General features: G+C 38.4%; 1 protein-coding gene across 1 annotated transcript in view; it reads right to left on the reverse strand.

Annotated features, from left to right (window-relative positions):
- Positions 1-24,828, reverse strand: part of DNAH7 (dynein axonemal heavy chain 7) — a 246,777-nt gene that overhangs the window by 18,666 nt on the left and 203,283 nt on the right. The window contains exons 55-60 of the mRNA XM_061203571.1: positions 21,415-21,591; positions 20,471-20,632; positions 18,094-18,294; positions 12,905-13,066; positions 4,260-4,445; positions 2,479-2,616 (exon numbers count right to left, since the gene is read on the reverse strand). Coding sequence (XP_061059554.1) covers positions 2,479-2,616; positions 4,260-4,445; positions 12,905-13,066; positions 18,094-18,294; positions 20,471-20,632; positions 21,415-21,591 — 1,026 coding nt within the window. The remainder of the gene's footprint in view (positions 1-2,478; positions 2,617-4,259; positions 4,446-12,904; positions 13,067-18,093; positions 18,295-20,470; positions 20,633-21,414; positions 21,592-24,828) is intronic.

The following is a 24,828-nucleotide window of genomic DNA, read 5'->3' on the forward strand; positions in this document are numbered from 1 at the left end:
ATATATAATGGAATATTACTCAGCCATAAAAAGAAACGAAATTGAGTTATTTGTAGTGAGGTGGATGGACCTAGAGTCTGTCATACAGAGTGAAGTAAGTCAGAAAGAGAAAAACAAATACCGTATGCTAAGAACCTAGGAGCAGGAAAGGAATAAAGATGCAGACATAGAGAATGGACCTGAGGACACAGGGAGGGGGAAGGGTAAGCCGGGACAAAGTGAGAGAGTGGCATGGACATATATATACTACCAAATGTAAAATAGATAGCTAGTGGGAAGCAGCCACATAGCACAGGGAGATCAGCTCGGTGCTTTGTGACCACCTAGAGGGGTGGGATAGGGAGGGTGGGAGGGAGACGCAAGAGGGAGGAGAAATGGGGATATATGTATATGTATAGCTGATTCACTTTGTTATAAAGCAGAAACTAACACACCATTGTAAAGCAATTATACTCCAATAAAGATGTTTTTTTCAAAAAAAAAAAAAAAGAGTCTGGCAGTTAAGCATAAGCAAAAGAGGTCTGCAGAAGTAACATTCTCTGCTCCAATACTGGCTCCTGTCATTTCAAAATATATTTTCATTAAATACACAATGTTAAGGTCTTGTCATCGTGACCTTGCTCTCCAACCTGCAGTTCTGGTCCATCTCATTGCCTCTGAATTGTGGTTAATCCCGATGTCGAATCACTGAACTCCTGCTTACCCATTACTATAACTGTACTTGCCAATCGGAGTTGGAGGATATTGAAAGAGGTTGTTTAATTACATACTGAGAAGATACCCCAAGTGTATTTAAACTTATTTGTTTGGTTCTGAGTCATTTTCTGTTGGAATGAGCCCACTGCTTCATGTGGCACAGCCCGTCAGGTTTAAATAAAGCCAAAAGACACTATAAATCTCCTGCTGTCAGACTGTTGTGTACTACAGGCACTGATGTTCCTAACAACCTACTTATTCATGTCTGTATATATGCTTTCATGCTCAGGCAATAACTGATTTTAATGGTATTAACATGTAAAATGGACAAAAAAAAAAATCTTTGTCCTTTCTGCCTTATTAGTAAATGTCATCTTACAGTAGGCCAGAGCTAGAAGTTCCATGAACTCTTCCATCAGTGACAGCACACTACTTCATCCTCCTAATCTGGTTCTTTTAGCTTCCCGCCCCCCACTCCCAACCCAGCATCTCTGGTTATCTGCCTTCTAGGTCCTATCCCATTTTTAGAATCTAGAAAGAATATCACAGTGGTTCAGAACACAAATTCTGGAGCCAAACTAGTGGGGGTCACACTGCTTGGCTTTGAGTCCTGGCTTGAAATTGTACTAGCTGACCTTGAGTAAATGACTTAATCTTTCTGTGTCTGAGTCTTTTAGCTGTAAAATGGGAATAATTAGCACCCTCACTTCATAGGACTGTCGTAAGCATTACACTGTTATACATAAGGCATTCAGAACAGTGCTCCCATACGGTAAGCACTATAAAGTTATTAACTATTATTAGTATTAATCTGAGATTCCATAAAAATAAAGAAGACCAGCTCGAAATCAGTTTGGGGGATAATTTGCTTGACTGAATAAACATCCTGAATTTACTAAAATTTCATTCAATCACTAAGGGAACTCACCATTTGGACTAATTTGCTTTCAAAAATAAAAAAAAAACAAACAAGCATATCTTCTAATGGGAGAACAATACAAGGGAAGATCTCTAAATAGACAAGCAAGATTAAATATCTTTCATTCAAATGTACTGACTCGTGCCCATGGCATGCTGAAATCTGGTGCCTTGGAAGGTCATTCTCCGGCATGCCCTTACATTTATGCTCTCACCAGTGGAGCCGCATGTCTAAGAGTCAATGGTTCTCCTAAACCTTTTAATTTATTTTGTACTTACTATTATATTCCTTAAATATTATGTAATCTGATAAAATATTGATGTGAAAGAAACTATTTCTATGTAAACTAGGTTAAATGTTCTAGAATATTTGATAAAGATAAGCCATTTAAAAATGTTGAATCAGTAAGAGAGAAAATAAAATAGACAGAATTCTAGATGGATTCTGGCATTAAACTGCTTCCAGGTATCTTTGAAATTCTTCTTCCACTTTAAACGAAGTAAAAAGGGATAATGTGTTAGGGCATGATTTAAGCAAGAAAGGCAAAATGGAACTCCTAGCAGCAGAATGATATCAAAGAATAGTCAGAGATACTCAAAGAATATTATTCAAAGAACTCTTGGAAGCAGAATGATACTCAAAGATTCTTCCCAAATCAAAAGACTGATGAAAACAAAACCCACACATTCATTTACTTTATGTTTAAACCCATTTTTAAGGTATGTATTTTTTTTCTTTTCCTTAAAGTGGTTCTCCACTTGAAGAGATGGAATTCTGTGCCTGGGCCTCTACTGTGTTGTCTCATGCTGCTTGGGGGGCATCCTTTCCAGCCTCAGAAGCCAGTTCCTGCACAGATCACACACCTGTGTGAGAAGAATGTTATCAAACAGCAGTTGAGTTTCTGACTGATCTTTAGTGATATCTGCATTGGCGTTCATCCCAAAGATTTCTGGAGCTGGGGTCAGCGGCAGTGTCTTTGTGTATTCGATGTAGCTTTTGTGCTGCAAAGATGAGTAACAAGGAATCAGGAGGTTAGAAATCAGGAAATCAGGTTAGAATTACAGAAATCTAATTATCCTGTAGAGCTTGCTCACTGAAAAGAAATAATTTTTAATACTCAAGTTACTGAGTGGATGAGCCTGTGAGCCTGGACACTGAATGCTTTCATTTTCTTTCAACCTGGGCCAAAGTGTTAAAAAAAAAAAAAGAAAAAGATATGGACACATTTCGAGAGAGAAAAAAATGTCCCATTCAATTGGAATGGATCTGAAAATGGAGAGAGGAATATCCTGGCTGCTTCATTTAGAAATTCTTCGAGAGAAATCTTTCTGTGCTGCATTTGCTGATGACTGTTCTTGGTTTATCACAATAATTTTTTTTCTGCTTTAGTCTGATTTTTCTGTTTACTCTTATTGTGATAAATCCACGTAATTCAGAAAAGTGAAAATCATCTGAGATTTTATCATGAGATAACCACCATTAATATGGTAAATCTTTTTATATATATATGCAGACACGTTTTATATTTTATTTATGTGAATTTCTATCAAAATTCCATACTTTTCCTGATGCTCATATAATCATATGCAAACATTCATATATTGGGCTGGCCCAAAAGTCTGTTCATAAGACATTACAGAAAAATCCGAATGAACTTTTTGGCCAACCCAATACACGTACGGTAGCGGGGAGATTGGTCATTGGTGGTTTTTCGACATGGGTCATGTTACATAACCTGACTTCATCTTTGGCCATCTTCTCATTTACCAAATCATCACTGGAGATCTTGTTACCATGACTCCCTGTGTTGACTTGCCCCACCCAGTCAGTGACCTGGGCTCTGGGACTGATTTTTCTCTTCATCTCTATTAGTGTCTGCCCTCAGCTAGAATCCATCCTAGTGGATGATGGGGTCATGGTATGTGCCTCTGTTGCCTGTGGCTGTGTTTTTAACTTCCAATATGTGCCCTTTTGACTTCTGGGAATAAAATGAGAAAGAATTTAATTGTTCTGGCAGTCCCTAGAAGTCTGTGTGATAATCTGAAGGCAGATACCACATCTTCTACGAGACAGGACTGGAAAAAATAGCAGAAGAGAACCTTGGTCTTGTGAAGCAGGTGTGATGCTCTGTCCCTTTCTACCTGTGGGATCTTGGGCAAGTCATTTAACTTTAGTGAACTTACTTTCTCACTTGTAAAAGGGAAAGAAAGAATAATAACTCAAATGTTAATTAGATGCTCCAGTGGGATAATTACATGTAACTGCTTTGTAAATAAGCATGATCTAAATGTTAACTATTATCGTTAATACTATTTTGTAACCGCTTCTCATGTGTATTTCCATTTTAATTGGGGACCATGCCTTTTTTCCCAAAGCACTGAATTCAAAATAATAGGATTTCAGGTCACTGAGGAAGCCATTCTTGGGTGAGGAACATTTCTGATAGCCCTCACATTACAGCAAATAGGAAACCACTAACTCCATCTTTGCATGGGATTTGCTCTGTCCCTATAGGACTGAAGAAAGTACACACAATGGTTAACAAAAAACAAGGCTTCTTTTAAAAAAAAAATCACCTTTTTCTATACCAGAGGAATTCCACATTTTACTGCTTTTAGTTTTCTTGAAGAGCATATGTACTTACATCACCAGAAGGAGGCACAAAATAGATGCCACTGGAGTCGAATTTATAGTCCGGATTCTGAACTAATTCCGTGTTGAAGAATTTGTTTAAGATGCTGCGCAGCGTGCGCCGGTCCCAGTCGTCAGTCACGCGGCCGCCGTAATTGCACTCGCCCGTCATGTACTGCAGGGCGTCGCAGGGCAGTTCCTAGAGTAGAGGTCAAGTCGCTTAACCAGTCAAGACTTAGCAGTGGCACGTTATACAGGATCGTGTTTCTTGTTTGCTCATGTTATTTAAACAGTTTACGGAAAGTTTGCATCAACACAATTTCCCTTTATATACTTCCCGGCTAATTTGCTGTAATTTTCCCCAGGGTCTCTCTCTCCTTCTGTGATTTGTCATTTCCATTAGGTCAGTGCAAAGAATAGAAATCCTCTATTAACTTGTGAACTCACCTCTATTCAACCAACATTAATGGACCACCTACTATACGCCAGATGCAAAATTAGTTAGACCATAATCCCATCCTTGAAAATCCTGCACTGTTGAATGACATTCAAAACCAATCCAATATAATTCCGAGATAATCAGTGTTAATTTCCTTCACCACGTTTTTATATCTGTATATGTTTTGACAATTGGAATCACACTATATATACAATTTTGCATATAATTTTTCACCAAATATATTGTGAGATATCTTTTACTGTTTCACGAAATACTCCTTGAAAATACTTTTTAATAACTGTCTTCTAATACTGAAGATTTCAGTTGCTCCTAATTTTCTACTTTGTTAAATTGTTTCATTAAATATATATCCCTTAAAATTGCTAATGATTCTTTAGTCTAGATTCCTGAAAGGGAAATTACACTGTCAAAGGAAAGAAGTTTATAAAAAGCAATTGACTAATGTCACCAAACTGCTTTCCTGAAAGGCTGTAGTAATTGTAGGTATCAGTTTTAAAATCTTTGCTAATTTGATTGACCAAAGATAATTAATATTGCGTTAATTTGCATTTTCTAGAATACTAATGAAATTTATGATCTTTTCATATGTTTAATAACATTTGTTCTTCTGTGAACTAGCCTCCTACCTATTTTTTCAATTAAAGTTTTAATAGTTTTATTTGTATAAGCTCTTTTATAAATCTACCTTTATCAAATTTGTTGAAATATTTTTCCTGTAAGTTTGCCTTTTTATTATATTCTCTAGTACATAGAATTTCTAAATGTTTATGAATGCAAAAGAATTGATTTTTCATATTGCGATTTTATTTATCCTAAGCATAAATACTTACACAGCCACCAGTAATATAGAGAATTCTCTCACTGCTTACAACAAAACTGAGTATTATCATTTAGGGGAAAAAAATGATAATTAAACAATAAAATTGTTTTTAATTTAAGTTTTTGGGATATAATTGACATATTATATTAGTTTCAGGTGTACAAATAATGATTTGTTATTTGTATATACTGTGAAATGATCACCACAGTAAGTCTATTTAACATCCATCACCGTAATCACAATTTTTTTGTGTGTTGAGAACTTTCAAGATCTGTTTTGTTTAGCCACTTTCAAATATGCAATATAGTATTAACTATAGTCACCATGCTGGACATTACATATCTTAATTTTATTTTACTTATTTATTTATTTATTTATTTATTTTGATATTGCATTTTAAAAATGCTTATTCACCGCTTGTATTTCTTATTGTTAAATTATCTACTTTATTCTTTTATGTGTTTTCCTCAAATGAATGCTTTTTTTTTTTCATTATTAAAAGCTCTTTATAAAGATACCGAATCAGTTTGTCAGAAAAATTTTAGGTATTTTCTCCAATTTTCATTTGTCTTTTATTTTTATGATGTTTAATTGTTTATGGTATTTTAATATAGCAATGTTTTAAAATGTTTTCTACTAAAATACATCAATCTTTTTACTTTAGGATTTTTTTCACCATTTTTGTGCTATAAATGCCCTTTTGGCAGTTATCTGCTAAAAGTTAAAGTGTATATACCCTACATCTCAGTGACCCCACTTAGAGGAATCTCTTCAGTAGAAAACAATAGCACTTGGGAAGAATAGGTGGTAGTGATTAGACAGAAGGAATTTATTGAATGCGGGCTTGGGAATTAAGAGACTTGTTACTTGGTAGAACTGGAAGTGAAGGCAGTGAATTTAGGAGAACAGCTCAGTGACCAAGACGTGGTGGAGAAACAAGCAGAACCAGGAGGGAGAACAACGGCACGGTGTTGAGGGGAGTTTGCAGATGCAGGCACTGCTTGGGTTTGCCTTGTTGAGAGGTCCCCACCTCATAAAACGGAAATATAGTAAGAAAACTCCTGTGTGAATTAAATAGTATATGAGCATGAGCTGGGCCCTGGGAGGGCTTCATGAGGCAGACATAAGATGAGATCTGGAGGGGGAGGAGTTTGACTTACGTTTAAAGGGTTAAACCTGACAACATTCCCCTGAGAGGTGATGGGTAAACTTGTTTCTCTCAGCAGCTTGATCACAACCAGGGCCAATCAAACTGGGGAATGCATTCTCCCAGGCGCCCAGGTCCATCGGCTGAGGTTGCAGAAAGAGTAGCAGCTCGCTGCTGGGATTTCTTCTCTGTTCTGTGGTTATAAGAGGGTTGAAACCACAGGCCGGGAGAGAGTGCAGAAGTCGGCAACTATATGCAAGGTTATATATGAAGTTATTCACTTTAACATTACTTATTAGTAAGAAATAAAAAGGAAATAAAATCCTGATAGTCAAAAGTGGGAAATGCTGTGTATGCAGCCATTAAAACAAAAATCTGTATCTGTTTTGGAAGTTGTCCACAACATATGTGAGTGAGAAAAGCAAGCTGAAAATGATATGCTGAAAATGACATACAGATGTAATTATGTTTTTGAGGAAAATGTGTGCGTATATTGTATATATGTGTATATATAACTATTTGTGCATAGGAAAAAGTTTGGACAGGCCCTCCTAAGCTGTGAAATTGATTGCTTTGGGGGTGAACTTAGGGTGAGAGTGAGGGGTGAGCCTTTAACTCACACACAATCACACACACACAACCCTCCCAAAGGGAATTACCCATTTGCCAAGTACATTATATACATCCACTTGTATTTTCTTCTGTTACAGTTTACTTTTTCTTATTTATGTTTTTTAAATTAAAATATATAAAGAACTCATACAGCTCAATAACAAAACCCAAAAAATCTGATTAAAAAATGGGCAGAGGGGCTTCCCTGGTGGCGCAGTGGTTAAGAATCCGCCTGCCAAAGCAGGGGACACGGGTTTGAGCCCTGGTCCGGGAAGATCCCACATGCCGTGGAGCAACTAAGCCCATGCACCACAACTACTGAGCCTGCACTCTAGAGCTCGTGCTCTGCAACAAGAGAAGCCACCACAATGAGAAGCCCGTGCACTGCAACGAAGAGTAGCCCCCGCTCGCCGCAACTAGAGAAAGCCTGCGTGCAGCAACAAAGACCCAATGCAGCCAAAAATAAATAGATAAAATAAATTTATATAAAAAAAAATGGGCAGAGGATCTGAATAGATATTTTTCCAAAGAAGACATACAGACAGCCAAGAAACATGAAAAGATGCTCAACATCATTAATCACCAGGAAAATGCAAATCAAAACTACGATGGGATGTCACTTCACACCGGTCAGAATGGCTATTATCAAAAAGACAAGAAATAATACATATGTTGGTGAGGATGTGGAGAAAAAGGAGACCTTGTGTACTGTTGGTGGGATTGTAACTCCGTGCAGCCACTATGGAAAACAGTACGGAGGTTCCTCAAAAAAAAATTAAAAACAGAACTACCATATGACTCAGCAATTCCACTTCTGGGTATTTATTCAAAGAAAATGAAAACACTAATTTGAAAGGCTATATACATCCCTATGTTCATTGCAGCATTATTTACAATAGCTAAGACATGGAAGCAATGTAAGTGTCCACTGATGGATGAATGGATAAAGATGTGGACTATATGTGGAATACACACTGGAATACTACTCAGCCATAAAGAGAATGAAATCTTGCCATTTGTGACAACATGAATGGATCTTGAGGGTATTATACTAAGTGAAATAAATCAGACAAAGACAAATACTGTATGATTTCACTTAAATGTGGAATCTAAAAACACAAAACAAATGAACAAACAAAACAAAACCTATAGATACAGAGAACAGATTGATGGTTGCCAGAGGGGTGGTGAGTTGCCGGGAGGGCAAAATGGATGAAAGAGATTAAGATGCACAAACTTACAGTTATAAAATAAATAAGTCATGGGGATGTAAGTACCGCATGGTGACGTTAGTCAATAATACTGTGGTGCAAATTTGAAAGTTGCTAAGAAAGTAAATCTTAAAAGTTCTCATCACAAGAAAAACAATTTTTTTTTAACTCTATAATGACAGATAACTAGAAGTATTGAGGTGATCATTTTGCAGTATATACAAATGTTGAATCATGTTGTATACCTGAGACTAATATAATGTTGTAGGTCAATTATACTTCAATAAAAAAGAACAAAAGTTTGATTGCTGAAGGATTACATTAGATTTAGTATAAAAGGGAACTGTGAATCACATTCCACAAAGAATCTCTCTGTGTTTCTTGATGGGTTATATGTCATGCGTGAATAGCAGTTTTGTGCAGTTTGCTATATGATCACTGTGCTGGAGGAACAGGAAGTACTGCTCAATTGTCATTTAATAGAAGGAACCAGTTCAGTCACTCCCAAGCGTCATTAAAAGATTCTCTGTAGCATTTGCCAGGATGGACAATTCCTGGCATTCCATATTTACTCAGCGCGCTCACTCCCCCTTTTTCTCTGGCTGTTTGGTCTGCATTTTCCATTTCTCCTGTCCTCTCTCCTACCATTGATATTGGGGGCTCACCAGCAGCCAGGCTTTAGTTAGTTTTTACGCTACAAGGCCTCCCTTTTATTTTTTATTTTTTTATTTTTAAAATTAATTAATTAATTAATTTATTTTTGGCTGTGTTGGGTCTTCGTTTCTGTGCGAGGGCTTTCTCTAGTTGCGGCAAGCGGGGGCCACTCTTCATCGCGGTGCACGGGCCCCTCACTGTCGCGACCTCTCCCGTTGCGGAGCACAGGCTCCAGACGCGCAGGATCAGTAGTTGTGGCTCACGGGCTTAGTTGCTCCGCGGCATGTGGGATCTTCCCAGACCAGGACTCGAACCCGTGTCCCCTGCATTGGCAGGCAGATTCTTAACCACTGCGCCACCAGGGAAGCCCAAGGCCTCCCTTTTAAATCTCAGGTGTTCTCAGGCTTCTCCTTACACATTAACAATTCACAATTCTCTATTTGTGCTCACTCTCTTCTCTTGCTTTATATCTATATGCCAAAAGCCTACCAGATACCATCGATATCTACACCTACCATCGATATCTACACCTAGACACCCCAGATGTATCAAATGTACAAGACTGAATTATTTATCCACTCACCCAGCCCCATTCCACTAACCCACCTGCTATATACCCATTAATTCCTGATACCTATTCCCTGTCTGGATTAATGAGTGGTGGTAGGACCACCGACTGAGACCCCAAAACTAACATTAACAGACTTATCCCTCTCCCTTTACCATTTACTATCTAAGTCATTTCAATCCTTGTCCCTACATATCTATTATATCTCTTCCATGTTCCCCATCCTAGCCCAGATGCTTTAGTTTAAACTCGTATCATCTCTTGCCTGGGTTATAACTAATACAGGAGACCATTAGTTTTCCAGGGCTGCTGATAGATGGCTTAAAACAACAGAAATTTATTGTTGAAGAAGTTTGAAATCAAGGTGTTGGCAGAGCCACACTCCCTCCACATCTTCTAGGAGGATCCTTCCTTGTCTCTTCCAGCTTCCGTAGGGCCAGGTGTTCCTTGGTTTGTCACAGCATAACTCCAATCTCTGCCTCTGTTTTCACATGGCTGTCTTCTCTGTGTATCCAAATTTCCCTCTTTTCATAATGATACCAGTCATGTTCTATTAAGGACCCACCCTACTCCAGTATGACCTCATCTTAGTTTAACTGATTATATCTGCAACAACTCCATTCCCAAATAAGTTCACATTCTGAGGTAGCATGGATTAGAACTTCAACATATTTTTTGGGGGGGACACAATTCAACTCACATCATCTTAAACTGGCCTGTCATCTAAATCCCTCTAATCTGCTCTCCACTCTGTTGCTAGAGTGGTCCTTCTAAAATGAAAACACTCTCCTAAAAGCAGACCAATAACAATATAATAATCCCAAATCAGCATGGCATACAAGGATGTCCCAAATCACTTATACTTAACCAAACCTTTTCATCTATTGGTACTTTTTTTAACCTTTTTATTGCTGCTTCTCTACACCATCCACCTGAAAACCTTCTATTCATTGTTTGACTCCCAAGCAACTGCTCCTCTGTGGAACCTTCCCTAATCACATCCAGCGAGTTGCTTACCTCCTTGTTTGTGTTCAGATCTTTTTTTTTTAACTTTGGGTTTGTTTATTTATTTATTTATTTATTTATTTATTTATTTATGGCTGTGTTGGGTCTTCGTTTCTGTGCAAGGGCTTTCTCTAGTTGCGGCAAGAGGGGGCCACTCTTCATCGCGGTGCGCGGGCCTCTCACTATCGTGGCCTCTCTTGTTGCGGAGCACAGGCTCCAGACGCGCAGGCTCAGCAATTGTGGCTCAGGGGCCTAGTTGCTCCGCGGCATGTGGGATCCTCCCAGACCAGGGCTCAAACCCGTGTCCCTTGCATTGGCAGGCAGATTCTCAACCACTGCGCCACCAGGGAAGCCCCTGTGTTCAGATCTTTAAAAAGCTAGGGTGACCAAATAAACTACTGTCCAAACTGTAACACTTTGAGTGAACGTGAGCACTAAAGATAATTAGTATTATGGAATTTTAAAGTAGTATATATATATATATATATATATAAATAAAAATAAAATAGTATATATATATATATATATAAAAATCTATTTTTATATTGGCAGACCTGTAAGTAGTTTTATTCAAACATTGCTTTTAAAATAAGATTACTTAAAATGAGAAATTGAAGCAAAAATTTTATAATGATTAAGAGTTTAAGCAGAATAACTTTTCTTAGTATATATTCATGTACTTTAACTTCTTAGACATCTCTCTCTCTCAAATAACGTCTCCGGTATTTTCCCGAAGAATGTACTTTTCAATATGGTCTCACTGTTTTTTAATTTTTAAAGTAAAATTGTCTATGATGTTTTGCAAAGTTTCATTTTATGGTTACTAAATTTTAAATTGCTGACACTTTTAATTGACTCCACTACATACTGTAATATTTTAAATTAGCATATACAGGTTCGTGAACAAATTGCTAATTAAAGGAGCTCCTCATTCTTTTTGTTTGTATTCAAAAGTGTAATTATTTTAGCTCAAATACTTACACATGCACTGTTTCATTACAGCTTTTGCCTCCATTCTTAGTATCTTTTTAAAATAAATATTATTACAAGAAAGAAATTCATCAAATCTATGCTTCTTTTGAATGTTTCACCAAATTTTAATGCTGCAAAATCAAAGGCCTTCTCAACTCATTTCATTTCAGTACAGAATACAAATTTGTCCAAAGAAACACAGAAGACCAGACGAATGTTCTTCACCTAAGTTTAGATATGTCATTTGAGCTCTCAATATTTATTTTGTTCTGTTTTTCCTTTGCTTTTATAGAGAGAGGATTCAATGACTTCCTGTTTGTAAGCCTCTTTTTTAAAAAAAATCACAATTCACTAAAAGTTTCAGAAACCAAAGGTTTTTTTGATACTCCATTGATTGATTTAAAGATTTCCAACTAATTTTGAACAAAATTCTATCAAAATTTAGAGGATTTGCTTTCGAAAAAGTTCCATATCCTTGTAGGACACTTGCACTGATTTACCAAGCAGTTCTTCAAAAGTTCAAACGTGTTAAAATCCATCTGATAGATAAGCAGCAAAGAGAGAAAGAGAGAGAGAGAGAGTATATGCGTGTGTGTGCATATACACGCGCAAGCGATGGGGAGAGAGACAGAAAGGAGAGAGGGGTGGGGGGAGGGAGAGAGAGAACTGCAGGGGATGAAATGTGGTTGATGTGATGACATTACACTGTGGGACTTCTTCCCAGAATCTATACCTCAGGTTAACACCAATGGCTTAAGTAGTTTGTTTGATCAGGACAAACGGCCCAAACTCTGGAATAAAACTACAGTGACATTTCCTTAAAAATAAAGTCATGCTCCAGAACAGAGGGAAATCAGTCTGTTTTTTGTTTTTTTTTTTTTTCATTTTGGAGACTGGTTGATGTATGGTCTTCTCAAATCCTTCTCAAAATAAGTACAATAACAATCACTTTTTAGATTCCCATAGGTGTTTATGTGTCAAAACAAATGATAAAATACAGGTTCCTAATAGACAAACTGACATCCTAACTACCTACTATGGCAGTTATAATATTCTGTTATAATAAAGTCCTACTTAATAAGCTTTTGGGAACTATCCTTCTATTCATTTTGTAAAAGCAGACATTAATCAGAAGTCCCTGCTCACTGTACAAACACAACGTGATAAACAGCACAACAGGTAATGTCCTTGCTGTGACTTTTATGGTACCTCATACTGGTTCAGGAACATGTGGAGTTGCTGTACGCTGATTCTTAGGTCAGTCTCGTTGAATTCATAAGGAATATTCCACCCCAGGGGTCCAAACTTCCGTCTCTCTTGTACCAAAGCATGAAAGAAACAGAGACCATATAGTAATTTCTTGAATTCCTCCTGTAATGAGAAGAAATGGTGTAACATCATTATTTCTTCCCCTAATATTGCGTTATGCTTATCATATTTTAAAATGAAATTAATTCCTTTTGCTTATCAATATATCCATGTCAAAATAAAACTAAAACAGAATTAACTGTTTCTACCAGCTATTTAGGCTATGCCTATTTGTATACATGTTCAGTTGACACACATAGCTTCTACGTACACCAGGTTTTTGGAAAGTATAGTAAGCCTGTCTAATTTAACGTTACCTCAGAGGATTTGGGGGTTTCAACTTACGCATCATGAGGCAAGGAGTATGAATTCCAATGTTTGGTCCCAGATCACCATGGAGAAATTTCAAAGGAGATAGTTCAAACCAATTAAGAAGCTCTACAAGCACTTCTGGGTTGAAATTTTGGGCAGCCTCATGGCTTTTCTGGTTGCTTTTAGGCAAGAGAAGTCCTATAGTCACTGTCGACTGCAAAGCCAGCCTTGATTCAGAAATCAGAAAGTACGATGCAATATATTAATCATTTGTACCCTCCACAAGGAGGATATAAAAATGGTCAAAATAGAGCTTGAGAGACAATTTGTGAAGAGGTTTCCTTGGAAAGAAGAGCTGCTGTGCTGGGAGTCCCCTTGTCCCCAACTCCAAGGGTAAGGGGAGTGTGGGGTCCAAGATACTGAGAAGGAACTAATGGGGCCCTTTGGGGAGTTGATACACATGCCCTGCAGCTGGGATGGAGTGGGACAGTACAAAACTCATGCCTGGAAGAGTAGAGCAGCCTATGGCCTCGGGTCATGGACTATGGGAGGGAAATCAGTAGCCCTCCCTCAGATGGTGGGCCAATCTGGCGTGAATCCCAAGGGGCAGACAGGGAGTTGGACTAGGTATGTCAGCCAGTGGTCATTTTAATGGTTTCCTATTCAAGAGGACTTGTGTCACAGAGTAAGGAACCCCAACAGTAAGAGCCTGTATGAAATGAAGCCTGGAGAACCAAAAGCTGAGGGGAATCAGGAACAGCCAGCTGAAGGGGAGGCACTGCCATGGGTGATGGGGTCACAGAGAAGTCCAGCACGGGAGCCAAAGGAGAACCCATGAGAGACCTCAAGAGGCAAAAAAGTCAGCTTTAAATCCCTGCCAAGTCCAAACAGCTCCGGGCAATAGCAGCCCAGAAGAGGAACCTCTGCCCCTCCTGACTCACCCCTGCACACGCCCTGAACTGAGCACTCAGCAGCTCAAACTGAGCATATCAGCAGCTATCATGTGCAGGAGGAGTTACAAAAAGAAAGGTGACCCAACAACACATGAAAAGATGCTCAACATCACTAATTATTAGAGAAATGCAAATCAGAACCACAATGCGCTGTTATCACCTCACACCATTCAGAATGGTTATCATCAAAAAGACAACAAATAACAAATGCTGGAGAGGGTGTGAAGAAAAGGGAACCCTTGTACGCTGTTGGTGGAGATGTAAGTTGGTGCAGCCACTATGGAGAACAGTATGGAGGTTCCTTAAAAAACTAAAAATAGAGCTATCATATGATCCAGCAATTCTACTTCCTGGGTATATATCCAGAAGAAAATGAAAATTCTAATTCAAAAATATACATGCACCCCAATGTTCACAGCAGCCCTAGTTACAATAGCCAAGACATGGAAACAACCCAAGCATCCATCAACATATGATTGGTTTAAGAAGATATGGTGTATATACACAATGGAATATTACTCAGCCATAAAAAAGAATGAAATATTGCCATTTTCAGCAACATGGATGGACCTAGAGAATATTCTACTTAGTGAAATAAGAGAAAGACAAATACTATATGATATCACTTACACGTGGAATCTAAAAAAAAATAAAACAAATGAATCCATATACAAAACAAAAACAGACTCACAGACATAGAAAACAAACTAATGGCTACCAAAGGGGAGAGGGAGGAAGGGACAAGTTAGGAGTGTGGGATTAACAGATACAAACTATTAAACAGAAAATAGATAAGCAGTGAGGATTTACTATATAGCACAAGGAATTATATTCATTATCTTGTAATACCCTACAATGGAATATAACCTGAAAAAAAATAACTTAATCACTTTGCTGTACACCTGAAACTAACACAGTGTTATAAATGAACTATACTTCAATTAAAAAAAGGAAAGATGACAACTCGATTCTCTTTCCCTAGTGGCATGAAGCCCACCAACTACAGGCCCGAGGCGAAGTGCTAGAGAGTTGAAACCTATGTTTTGAATAAAAGTTGAAATATTGATTAATATATTGTGTTGCACTTTCCGATTTCTGAATCAAGACTGGCTTTGCAGTTTAAAATGACTATAGGCCATTTTATTACCTGACACTAACCAGGAAAGCCATGGGACTGCCCAAAGTTTTATCCAAGGGCAGGGGGGAAAGTTTCCCCCATGGAATAAAATTGAAAGGGAGAGTGTGAGACAAGAGGAAAGTAGCGTAAGTTTGACCACAAAGGTGGGAGAAGCAAAGTTAAACATGCTGTGCTAATTCTGCAACTCTTTTCGATATATTAGAGAATTAAGCAAATTAGTAAATGTGTTGATGATGTGCAAATATGGAATGAGGAAAAGCAGGAAAGAAACCTGGGTAGAGGGACTGAAATTGAAGGTATTGCTAGGAACTCGTTACTTCTAAAACATGTATATGAGGTGTGTGCATGGACTTGTTTGTACGTACTATATGTGTGTATACAGATTTGCATATATGTATTTGTGAGTACATGTATATATTTCCAAGTTCTCTCTAAAAGGACCTGAACCACAGACAATAAATGCTACTTGTTTGGCACCCAAATCTTGGTCTCTAATACCATTCCCCATGAAACAGGAACCAGGGCTCTTCAGAAAAATGGCTGGTTCCAGGACTGGGATACAGATAAGCCTGGAGCAGCTTTTGCCAGAAAGAGGAATAATAATAATAACAACAATAATAATGGGACCTATAACAAGTACAAAAGGAGCTCCCACTGACCAATTCTGGGACAACTTGAGCAAAAGACTTAAGAATAGTAATGCATTATAAACCATTGGAAAAAATGCAAGGAATTCATGAGTCCACACCAATAAAAGATAAATAAATGGAATGGAAGGGAGGGCTGCTGCTGACAATAGCATGCCAAGCGTCAAATGTGGAGGGAGTGCTGGAGTTGGAATCACCAGCGGAAATAAGTGGGTCAAGCAAGAGTCATCATTGGCTACTAAATCTGTGTCCCACGTAGATTTTGATGAGGAACAGGCTATTTGCATGGTCCAAAATGTGTCCTCACAGACTGATTATTAGTTGCAAGGGGCAAAGCAGTTATTATACAGCGAAGAAATCAGACCACACTTCGTCTGTGGGATCAAAATTAGTAACATCAGTGAGGGATAAATGGGCACCGTGCGCCTCCCAGTATGATACTCTGAGGACATGGCTTCACCCATGTCGTATTGTGGCTCAGAACGCATAACTTGAACCTAATCTCGAGGAAATATCAAGCAAGCCCGAAGTGAGAAATGTTCTATTAAAAACAACGGGGGGGGGGATGAATTCTTCAGAAATGTCAGTGCCATCAAAGACAAAGAAAGGCTGAGGCAATGGTCCAGATTAAAGGAGGCAAAGAGGCATGGTGACTAAATGTGATACTAACCCTGGACCCACCCCATGGTAAACAGGGAAAATGCTCCAAAGGACATCACTGCATCAATTGACAAATTTGGGACACAAACACAAATTTGGGTAGATTAGATACAATAGTGTATACTTGCTAAATTTACTAAAATAATAACTGTAATGGGATAAGATAATATCTCTATTCTTAAGAAATATACACTGAAGGATTTATCTAGGAATAAAGGGCAGTGACATATCTAAATTACCTGCAGATGGTCATGTTAACAGGAGACAAATATAAGTAAAGGGCATAGGGCTGTTCTTTGTACTACTTTTATATTCGCAACTTTTCTGTGAGTTTAAAATTATTTCCAAATAAAAAGTTAAAACCGAAGGATTATGGTGTACTGCTTTGGCATTTGAGATTTGGGTTTGGGTTTGGATTTTGGTTCATAAACGCCTGGACTTCCGATCTGTGTGACTACCGCTGGAAAGCCCTCTGGATCTGGAAGAAAGGGAGTAAATTTTTGCAAAAGGGCTTCTGTGCAGCCGTCAGGTGCAGAAATGCCCTCACCACCTACCTGGGAGTAACCTGCTCTCTCTGGCCAAATCATGCAAAAGTTTGTCATACAGCAGGTCTTGGATGCTTAGGATAAGGTTTGACTTAATTTTAAATACAGGCCCCCCCCTTTTTTTTAGTACCCCAGACTTTGGTTTAATGAAAGTACTTCTTTATTCTTAATACTTTCTTTTGATGTGTACTTAAAACATATCCCAACATCAAGAGTGTGAGCTTTTTAACGGCAAAAACTTACCAAGGTTCATAAACCCTCTTAAAAAGAAACTCTTCCATTTTTAATTATGGCAAAACACTGTGAAACAATTTTAGGTCACAGACATTCACACACAGAATTCTAATCATGAAAGCAGTGGGTGGCTTCCCTGCTTGCCTGGTGATGCTAAAAAAAAAAAAGACCCTTATGAGCCCATCAATCAGGGAGTAAAATCCTTTTGGCTCTCATTACAGTTATATGGAGGAAATATTTTTATGTGTTAATTTAAAGATATGGTTCCAAATAGCAAAGGGCTCAGTTAATATCCTGAAACAAGATTCTCCAACCTTGCAGATTTGTCCTGGGAATGGCTTACGGCTGACTTTCTAAATAGAAAGCTGCATAATTAACGACACTCCACTAGATCTCAGCTGTGCAGGAATGAGGCTGGTGGTAAAATAAAATAAAATATTAATAAAATTGACTTCAGTACAGTCAATAATCAGTAATCAAAACCAACAGTGCAGGAGGCCTATTTAATTTGCAGTTTTACTCAGCACACACATCCAGGATCACCGGGGGCCACTTGAATTGCTTTACGGGGCAGAGGTAGCAAGACTTAGCCATTACTAACATGCTTTTTGCAGCTGCCAAAGAACTCAGGGTCAGAGATCGGGTCCATGAGGTATGATCGAATGATATTAGCCCGTAAACCTTTCGGTGCTTCATTGGTCATTTTCACTCCATTCTGCAGTACAGACACAGGGAAATTTGGAGATGGGTAACTTGTCAGCCAAATTCGGAAATCTGGATGTGTTGTTTCTGCACTTAACTCCTGCAACAAAAGAAACCAGATCCAAAAGGGTCATAAAATGCAAGGAAAATCTCAATCATGTGTGCATGGGATGGGCTGGAAGTGGGAGGAAGCATCTTTACAAAATAGGGCTTATTGCTGCAGTTTAAGGCAAAGGCCTTAAAATCTGATTCTGCCAGGGAAGCAACATACTTCGTTGGGAAGGCCCAGAGCTGCTGTCACTCTCCCTGTTAACAATTAAATCACATGACTGTAAAGTTTACAAAGGCATTACATAATTCAGATTTGGCCGCGATAAAGACTAAGACATTCCAAAAAATCTTGTATCTTCACTGATGTTGCTGAAATATTTATAGAAATACTTCTCTGCCCCAGAGCCAGATTAAGAATGATGCCTTCTTGCTGTAGCCAGGTTGTGAGAATAAGCAACACACTCAGATAAATCAATATTAAACCACGTAGGGATGAAAAAAAAAAAAGAGCATTTTGAAAGGCAAGAAGAACTGGTGTATCCTGAAGCACTAAACCATATCACTATTAGCGCTACTTGTTTACGGGGATAGTCAGGCCTGCACTGTGGAGGATGACGGAACGCTCATCTATGACTGTCGTGAAGGCTATATTGGGCCTTGGAATAATTATCCTGGGTCTTTCCCTCTCTCCTGCTCTGCCCCACTCCCTACTGCTAACTCCTCCAATTGTCCATGTCCGTGGTATCTATGTTTTTTTAAATTGCAAATCTTTATCGGTAAAATAATTTTTGAGCACTCAACTGGTGAAGGGGTGGGTAGGGGAATTGGAAGGATGCTAAGGCACCTACATTTTTTAATAAATGGTGAAGGTACCATTTTTCCTCCTACTGGCTGCCCTATGCCCAGTGACTTAGGTAGCATAACTCATGGGACTTTGGGCCAAGTTCACCATCCACTGGGGACAGCTCTTCCCTCTTGGATGACTCTCTAATGGGTATATGATACAATTCAACAGGTCATGAGAACAGCCTAGAGACAGAGGAACCGTGAGGAAACAGGCACAAATACAAAGTCTCTAATATAAGGCCTGAAGCTTGAGAAGATGTTAGTAAGGCAAAAAATATTGAAGAATAGCTTTGCAGATAGAAATAACATCCATCATGGAAGCCTACATTCTTGAGAAAGTGTGCTCTCCCAATGAAAGTGAAAGAAGGTCAAATGGCTAGAGCACAGAAGTCAAGATGGGAAGTGGCCAGAGACGAAACCTGAGAGGCAGGCGAAAGTCAAATGAAGAAGCCATGATGGGGGCATGAACTTTGTCTTCATGCAGTGGGAAGCCATTGAAAGGCTTTATTCATTCACCAGCTCAGGAAATATTTATTGATTATCTCCCGTGAGCCAGGCACTATTCAAGGTGCTAGAGGTAAACCAGAGAATAAAACAGCACTTACATTCTAGTGGGAGATACAGACAAAACAAGATGGTGACAAGTGGCATAAAGGAAAATATAGTCCGCTCCTTCAAGTGTCAGGTGGATGTCTGGATAGTGCAAGTTATATCAATTTAGTAGCTCGAGGGACTCTGAAGAGAGGCCTAGAGTCACGGGTAATTACATGGACACATTTTTCTCTATGTTTGTTGAAATCAATTGCCAGGTTTTCTATTTATTCAGTTGAGCTACGTGGGATTTTCTTCCTGGAATTTCTGCCCACAAAAATAGGGAAGTACCGTGACCCACTGCAAGGAGGGTGGGAGGAGTGCTCTTTTGGTTTCAGATTCATCCTCTGTGGCAGGGTCACTAGCTAAGTGGGTGAGAAGTATAATTAAAGAAAAGTTACATCCTGAAGCCTTTTGGTTTAGAGGGGCCACACTAATTTCCCCCTGAAAAGCCTTCTTTGTTGTTTTTGGTCCACTGTTGTAAAAAGTAAATTGGTTTCTGTCTACCCTGTGGTTTATTCCTATCTTTGAGGCTGCTCCTCTGGATTAAGGATATTTCTGACCCACGGGATGAGCCCTTGCCTCTAGTAGGAGGGATTCGGCAAGGCCTGACCATGTGCTGTCCTCTAGTTCCCAATGTGAGCCCATCTCCCCTATAACCCAGCCATGCCAGCCACTATCCTGCAACCCTCAAATTACAGGACAGGAATGGAGTTACTTAGATGGCATGTACATCACTAATTATATTGGGGGAGTATGATCTCATAAAAATAATCTTGCATTTTTACCTCGCAAACTTTCTCGAGGGTTGGCATCCAAGAGGTGGCAAGGTGACAATTCTGAAGAACAACCCATGTTCCTTCTTTGACAGCTTTTTCTAACATCTTCATAGCTATGGGCCCTTGGCCTTGACCAAGAGATAAAGACCTAAGTTTTGATCCTCCATATCCCTGTGTATAAGAATAGTGAAGATGTTATTTTAAATTACATTTTAAAGAAGAATCAATATTATCATCACAGGAAATGTTAATATTAAATATATTAAAATTTAATCATGCAGCATCCCTCAAAGGTTCTAGGGCACATACAGCCCTAGAAACCTCTTACTGATTAAGAAGCCAATAAACAGATAAAAAGCAAGCCAACTCATGAAGGAAACAGTCATGGTCATAAATGAAAAATTCTGTAGAGTCTTTGTTGAGATAAGGAACAGGAAAAAATTAAGAAGACTTTTAATATGAGGAGGAGATGAAAGAGCCTGGCTATCAAGCAGCAACTCCTAAAATTCAAAGCTGAAAAGAAAACTATGAATAGACAGATGAACTTGCCCCAGTTTCCTCCAGATCTCTGAATAATTATATCTTAACTAATTTGGTTACTGCATAAAGTTCAGAGGAAAAAAACCCATTAGCCCCTAATTTCTATTCAAATTTATTTAAGGAACTCTGTGGGAATGTCTGCCTAGAATTCATTTCTCCTATATCCTGATTCATCTACAGCTTCCAGATATGGTGTCTTCCAGATATGGTTCCAGATATGGCGTCATCTACAGCTTCCAGATATGATATATAGACCAGACCCCCTGGTCTATTTCTAGGGCAGTTACCACCTGAATGCCACTTTGGAAGAGGCCTTGAGTTATGGGAGCAGTATAAGAGAAGGCCCTGTCTGAATGTCCATGGGTTACTGACACAAGCAGGTCAGCAGGAAAAAAAATAGACTTTTAAGGTACCTGGTCATCAGCAAATTTTAGAAGGGCAGCCATGGGATCTGCTCCAGGAGAGAGCACGAAAATCAGTGGTGTGCAGCAGTTACTATCCGCAAATGCCTTGGATATGTCAAACGGGGGTGGTTCAATGAATGCACGTCCCAATCTGTTGCTTACAAATTCTTGCAGCATTGGAATAATCTAGAAAGGGACAAGAACATGTTTGAAGGAATACTGAAAATCTGCCTAAAACCTTAAAAACTTCACATTCAAAGGTGTTTTATAACAAAGGACCTTACATTCGCTTTGGTATTTATAAACGTTGGTAAAGAGTCAAAGGCATCACTTTATACAGTTGTCTTTTAGATAGAAAGAAACTATACATTATTTAAGTAATAAAAGGTGGGTGGTTAGTGACACCAGAATTCAAAGGCATTTTTCTTCCTTTTAGTGAGTATTCAACATATCCTAGATGAAGAATATAAAAAACCTTAATTCTTTACTTAAGTTTTAAGTAAAACTTGACTATGTTCCAAAGTCCACAACTCAGAAGTAGAAATTCTAGCGTGATTTATACAATCCTATACCACCAAGAAAGATTGATACAGCTGAAAAAAGAAAGAAAAGGAAAGCACTGTGAAAGAGACGCCATACTCCCGAGAAACAGGCAAAACTACGTCATGTAAACCTTCTGATAATACGCCTGTGCATTTTCTGGGAGCGTGTTTGAGAAAGAGCAGAACTTTGGGGCTTGGGGGTCCCTTTCAGGCACTGCTGTGGGAGTAGACTTGTAGAAAGCAGTATGGCTATGTACAGCCTCAGGTACATCATTCCTTCTTTCTGATGAAGGGTCTACACCACTCATCTCTGGGTGATGGCTTAGGTGTGAGCCAAGCAAGTAATAAAGGTATGTTTAATGAACCAGTATCCCTGTATCTAGCTTAACAAATTATGTAAACATCCCAGGAAGAGAAGTAATGAAGTGACAAGAGCACAAAGAATTTTTTGAAAGCTTCAGAACCACTCTGACTGGACACCTACTTATATCCGAGAATGGAATTGTGTGTACACACAACACTCCAAATTAGGACAGCAATTCCACCACCCCACAACTTTTCTGAACTTAAAGCGAATTGCAGGAGCAATCTGCAGATACCAAGAATCTCAAAAAGGTGTTCTCCTCTGGAGAAAGTTACAAACGTTTCCAAATTTTAATAGTGCATTCTCCAGAACCTCTATCCACACAAGGTTTGTAAGTAAAACTCATTGACTTGTCACAATACTTTAAAAACAGTGTCAATCCTGGTATGGATGTGTGTGTGTGTGTGTGTGTGTGTGTGTGCGTGTGTGTGTGTGTGTGTGTGTGAGAGAGAGAGAGAGAGATGGAGGGAGGGAGGGAGGGAGGGAGGGAGGGGGAGAGAAAGAGAGAGAAAGAGTAAGAGAGAGAGACTGACTGAGGGTATGAGGGTCTGGAGCTGAGAAACAGTGAAGAAATATCTGTACTTAAATTTTTTAATCCCTCCACAACAGATTCATTCAAATATGGAAAGGTATAAATAGCCAAGATGGGGAACCAACCTAAATGTCCATCGACAGATGAGGGGATAAAGAAGATGTGGTATATATACACAATGAAATACTACTCAGCCATAAAAAAGAATGAAATAATGCCATCTGCAGCAACATGGATGGACCCAGAGATTGTCATACTAAGTGAAGTAAGTCAGAAAGAGAAAGGCAAATACCATAAGATATCACTTATATGTGGAATCTAAAATATGGCACAAATGAATCTATCTATGAAACAGAAACAGACTCACAGACACACAAAACAAACTTATGGTTACCAAAGGGGAAAGGAGGTGGGGGAGGGATAAATTAGGAGTTTGGGATTAGCAGATACACACTACTATATAAAAAATAGATAAACAACAAAGTCCTACTGTATAGCACAGGGAACTACATAGAATATCCTGTAATAAACCATAATGGAAAAGAATCTGAAAAAGAATATACCATACGACCCAGCAATCCCACTACTGGGCACATACTCTGAGAAAACCATAATTCAAAAAGAGTCATGTACCAAAATGTTCATTGCAGCTCTATTTACAATAGCCAGGACATAGAAGCAACCTAGGTGTCCATCAACAGATGAATGGATAAAGAAGCTGTGGCACATATATACAATGGAATATTACTCAGCCATAAAAAGAAACGAAATTGAGTTATTTGTAGTGAGGTGGATGGACCTAGAGTCTGTCATACAGAGTGAAGTAAGTCAGAAAGAGAAAAACAAATACCATATGCTAACACATATATATAGAATCTAAGAAAAAAAAAAAAAAGGTCATGAAGAACCTAGGGGTAAGACGGGAATAAAGACACAGACCTACTAGAGAATGGACTTGAGGATATGGGGAGGGGGAAGGGTAAGCTGTGACAAAGTGAGAGAGTGGCATGGACATATATACACTACCAAACGTAAAATAGATCGTTAGTGGGAAGCAGCTGCATAGCACAGGGAGATCAGCTCGGTGGTTTGTGACCACCTAGAGGGGTGGGATAGGGAGGGTGGGAGGGAGGGAGACGCAAGAGGGAAGAGATATGGGAACATATGTATATGTATAACTGATTCACTTTGTTATAAAGCAGAAACTAACACACCATTGTAAAGCAATTATACTCCAATAAAGATGTTAAAAAAAAATAAAAATAAAAATAAAACCAGAGAAAACACACAAATATGATTTGTTGTCAAAAATATATAAAAATATTTAAGAAAAGTAAAGCTGGATTATTATTAAACAGCAAAAAAAGAGAAAAGAATATATATATAACTGAATCACTTTGCTGTACACCAGAAATTAACACAATATTGTAAATCAACTGTATGTCATTAAAAAATAATTAAAAACTATGGAAAGGTATAGAAGGGTAATAACACATGTATAAGTGCCAGGTTGGCATGGATCTACCTAACAAGATTACTCATATATTGTTCCTGCGCAATAAATACCTACTGAACAAATGAATGAATAAATTAGGATGCTCTCTTTTGTGAAGGTGGGATTCTAATTACGGTAATTCTAAACAAAAATTACAGAATAATAAATTCATCTATACATCAAGTTTCATTTCTTGATAAGTTATTTCATGTTTCAGATATTTTGAATGGGCACAGATATCAAGCTTATGGCAGAAAACTAAAAATATCCTAACTGCCTGTCTCAGGCCTTGTCCTTGCCCTTTTCCCTATTATTCTTTTCCTGTGGCTGTCTTTTCTCACTAGATTAAAAACAACAACAATAATTAACAAAGGAAAACAAAATGTTTTTTTAATAACCTCTCTCCTCTCAAGGCTAACTTCTTCACTAAATTATAATTTTACAAACACAATGAAAGCACATGGCTTTTAAGTGCATGGTTTTACTTTTA

The sequence above is a fragment of the Eubalaena glacialis genome, chromosome 1 (genome assembly GCF_028564815.1).
Source record: "Eubalaena glacialis isolate mEubGla1 chromosome 1, mEubGla1.1.hap2.+ XY, whole genome shotgun sequence".
Classification (NCBI taxonomy): domain Eukaryota; kingdom Metazoa; phylum Chordata; class Mammalia; order Artiodactyla; family Balaenidae; genus Eubalaena; species Eubalaena glacialis.